The sequence below is a fragment of the Trichechus manatus genome, unplaced genomic scaffold, assembly GCF_000243295.1.
Source record: "Trichechus manatus latirostris isolate Lorelei unplaced genomic scaffold, TriManLat1.0 scaffold00022, whole genome shotgun sequence".
NCBI lineage: Eukaryota > Metazoa > Chordata > Mammalia > Sirenia > Trichechidae > Trichechus > Trichechus manatus.
The window spans coordinates 19,930,413-19,932,895 of NW_004443958.1; the positions used below are offsets into that span (position 1 = coordinate 19,930,413).

Here is a 2,483-nt window from a genome sequence, read left to right on the forward strand (position 1 = left end):
ACCACCATCATCACCACCACCATCACCACCACCATCATCACCATCACCACCACCATCATCACCATCACCATCATCACCACCATCATCACCACCATCATCATCACCATCACCATCATCACCACCACCATCACCACCACCATCACCATCATCACCACCACCATCACCATCATCACCACCACCACCAACACCATCATTACCACCATCATCACCATCATCACCACCACCACCATCACCATCATCACCATCATCACCATCATCACCACCACCATCACCACCATCATTACCATCATCACCACCATCATCATCACCATCATCACCACCACTATCATTACCACCATCGTCATTACCATCATCATCACCACCATCTCCCTCATTGTCACTACAGTAGCTAGTCTCTTAAGAAAGCATGTAATCAAACTTAAAAATATTTCTACTGTTTCACTGCCTGTTTGTTGACTTCTTCGAGCTTGAAGGGAAAGCTCTCACCTAAATCTAAAAATTTCCCTGATATGAAACAACTTCTGCTCAACAATGGAGGATAAAGGGGCCATTATGGTACAAAAAAGAGTCCAGAATCTCTAGACTGCTACCCACTCCCAACACACCTAAATGGTTCTTCCCCTGCCCTGCCCAATTTGCAAAAAGCTGAGGCTGGCCAAGGCGATAAAAAGGGCTCATCCAAACCTCACTCAAAGTATCACATTTCCAACTCCTATACCTGCCCCTCAACCCACTGCATGCTGGCCAGTGCCGGACTTACTGTATCCCATGCCCTGCACGAAGTACTTGAAGGCCTCAGCAAGCTTGGCTGGCTGCAAGAGGAAAGGAGAGAAAGTTCCATTAGTCCCTGGGGCCCTAGGTCACCAATGACCACATGGAGCCATGCCTGTGGCCACCTTCATTAGAGAGCTTGGCCCAAGTTGTTCCACTAATGCCTATATTTCTGTCTGAGTTCTGGAATAAAACACTGTAGCGGGAAGGGACCCAGAGCAGAGATCTGAGATCCACCATCCACTGATGCAGAAGTCTGCCTCTCTGGCTGCCCCGAGCGAGCACTATTCGGCCTTTTCTTCTGACCCCCAGAGAACCTCAAAAAGAAGCTGGCCTCTGCTGGAACAGTCCAGCTGCTAAGGACTGTACTGTTTCCAGCTCCATCTCTGAGCCATCATCCCTCATTGGAGCACACAGAGCCAAGACTCCTCCCTTTTCAGGAACCAGCTCTAGACGGGGTCGGAGCCCCATGGGGGTGTTGATCATATTTTGAAGAGAGGCATATGCACACACAGCTAGAAAAGCCCCCTCCCACATTGACTCAACTCTAATCTATTGAGGAATCATGGGATTAGAGGATCTCTGATGTCCGTTTCAGGACTGGATGAACAAAAGAAAGGCAGGGTAGGGTTTGGTGAAAAACATAACAAAAACTCAGATAATACTACATTTTAAAATAGAATACACCACTACAATGACATAAAATTATAAGAATACAGTCCAAAAGTGAATGTGTTTGTTAGGTTGGTGGGGGATGGGGGGGTCTGTAACGCAGCAACACAGGACATTTATGGGTATGTTCACATGTGCATGTGCACATACACAGGCTCTTCTTTCATCCCCTCTCTCCCTCCATGGCTTTGGCCTTAGCTCCCTGGGAGGCCACGGCTCCAGCAGAAGCCTGAGGTGTGGTCCACGTGGGACAGCAGAGTGAACGTGGTCTTTGGGACCCACTATTGCTAAGCTGTGTCCACACGGATGAGTCTCCGAAAGCACTAACTCCAGTAGCATCTACTTCACAGGGATTTCCAAAGGGTCAAGTGAGTCCTCAGGGGCGAACAGCTTTTACAAACAATAATCTGAATTAAACGAAATACAGAATAGAAAAGTAACTGAAAGAGTTAACAAGACCAAAAGCTGGTTCTCTTAAAGATCAACAAAATCGATAAACCATTGGCCAACCTGACAAAAGAAAAACAGGAGAGGAAGCAAATAACCCGAACAAGAAACAAGATGGGGGACATCACAACAGACCCAACTGAAATGAAAAGGATCCTAACAGAATACTATGAAAAACTGTACTCTGACAAGTTTGAAAACCTACAGGAAATGGACAAATTTCTAGAAACACACTACCTACCTAAACTAACACAAACTGAGGTAGAACAACTAAATAAACCTATAACAAAAGAAGAGACTGAAAAGGTAATTTAAAAACTCCCAACCAAAAAAAAAAAAAACCCAGCCCTAATGGCTTCACTGGAGAATTCCACCAAACTTTCAGAGAAGAGTTAACACCACTACTACTAAAGATATTTCAGAGCACAGAAAAGGATAGAATACTGCCAAACTCATTCTACGAAGCCAGCATAACCCTGATACCAAAACCAGGTAAAGACACCACAAAAAAGAAAATTACAGGCCAATATCCCTTATGAACATAGACACAAAAATCCTCAACAAAATTCTAGCCAGTAGAATTCAACACGATA

At 45.1% G+C, this 2,483-nt stretch overlaps 1 protein-coding gene across 2 annotated transcripts in view; it reads right to left on the reverse strand.

Moving 5' to 3' along the window:
* The window catches only part of NDRG1 (N-myc downstream regulated 1), a 67,840-nt gene that overhangs the window by 5,717 nt on the left and 59,640 nt on the right, over window positions 1-2,483 (reverse strand). For both annotated transcript variants that reach the window (XM_023728216.1, XM_004373018.2), the window contains one exon: window positions 761-812. In XM_023728216.1, coding sequence (XP_023583984.1) covers window positions 761-812 — 52 coding nt within the window. The remainder of the gene's footprint in view (window positions 1-760; window positions 813-2,483) is intronic.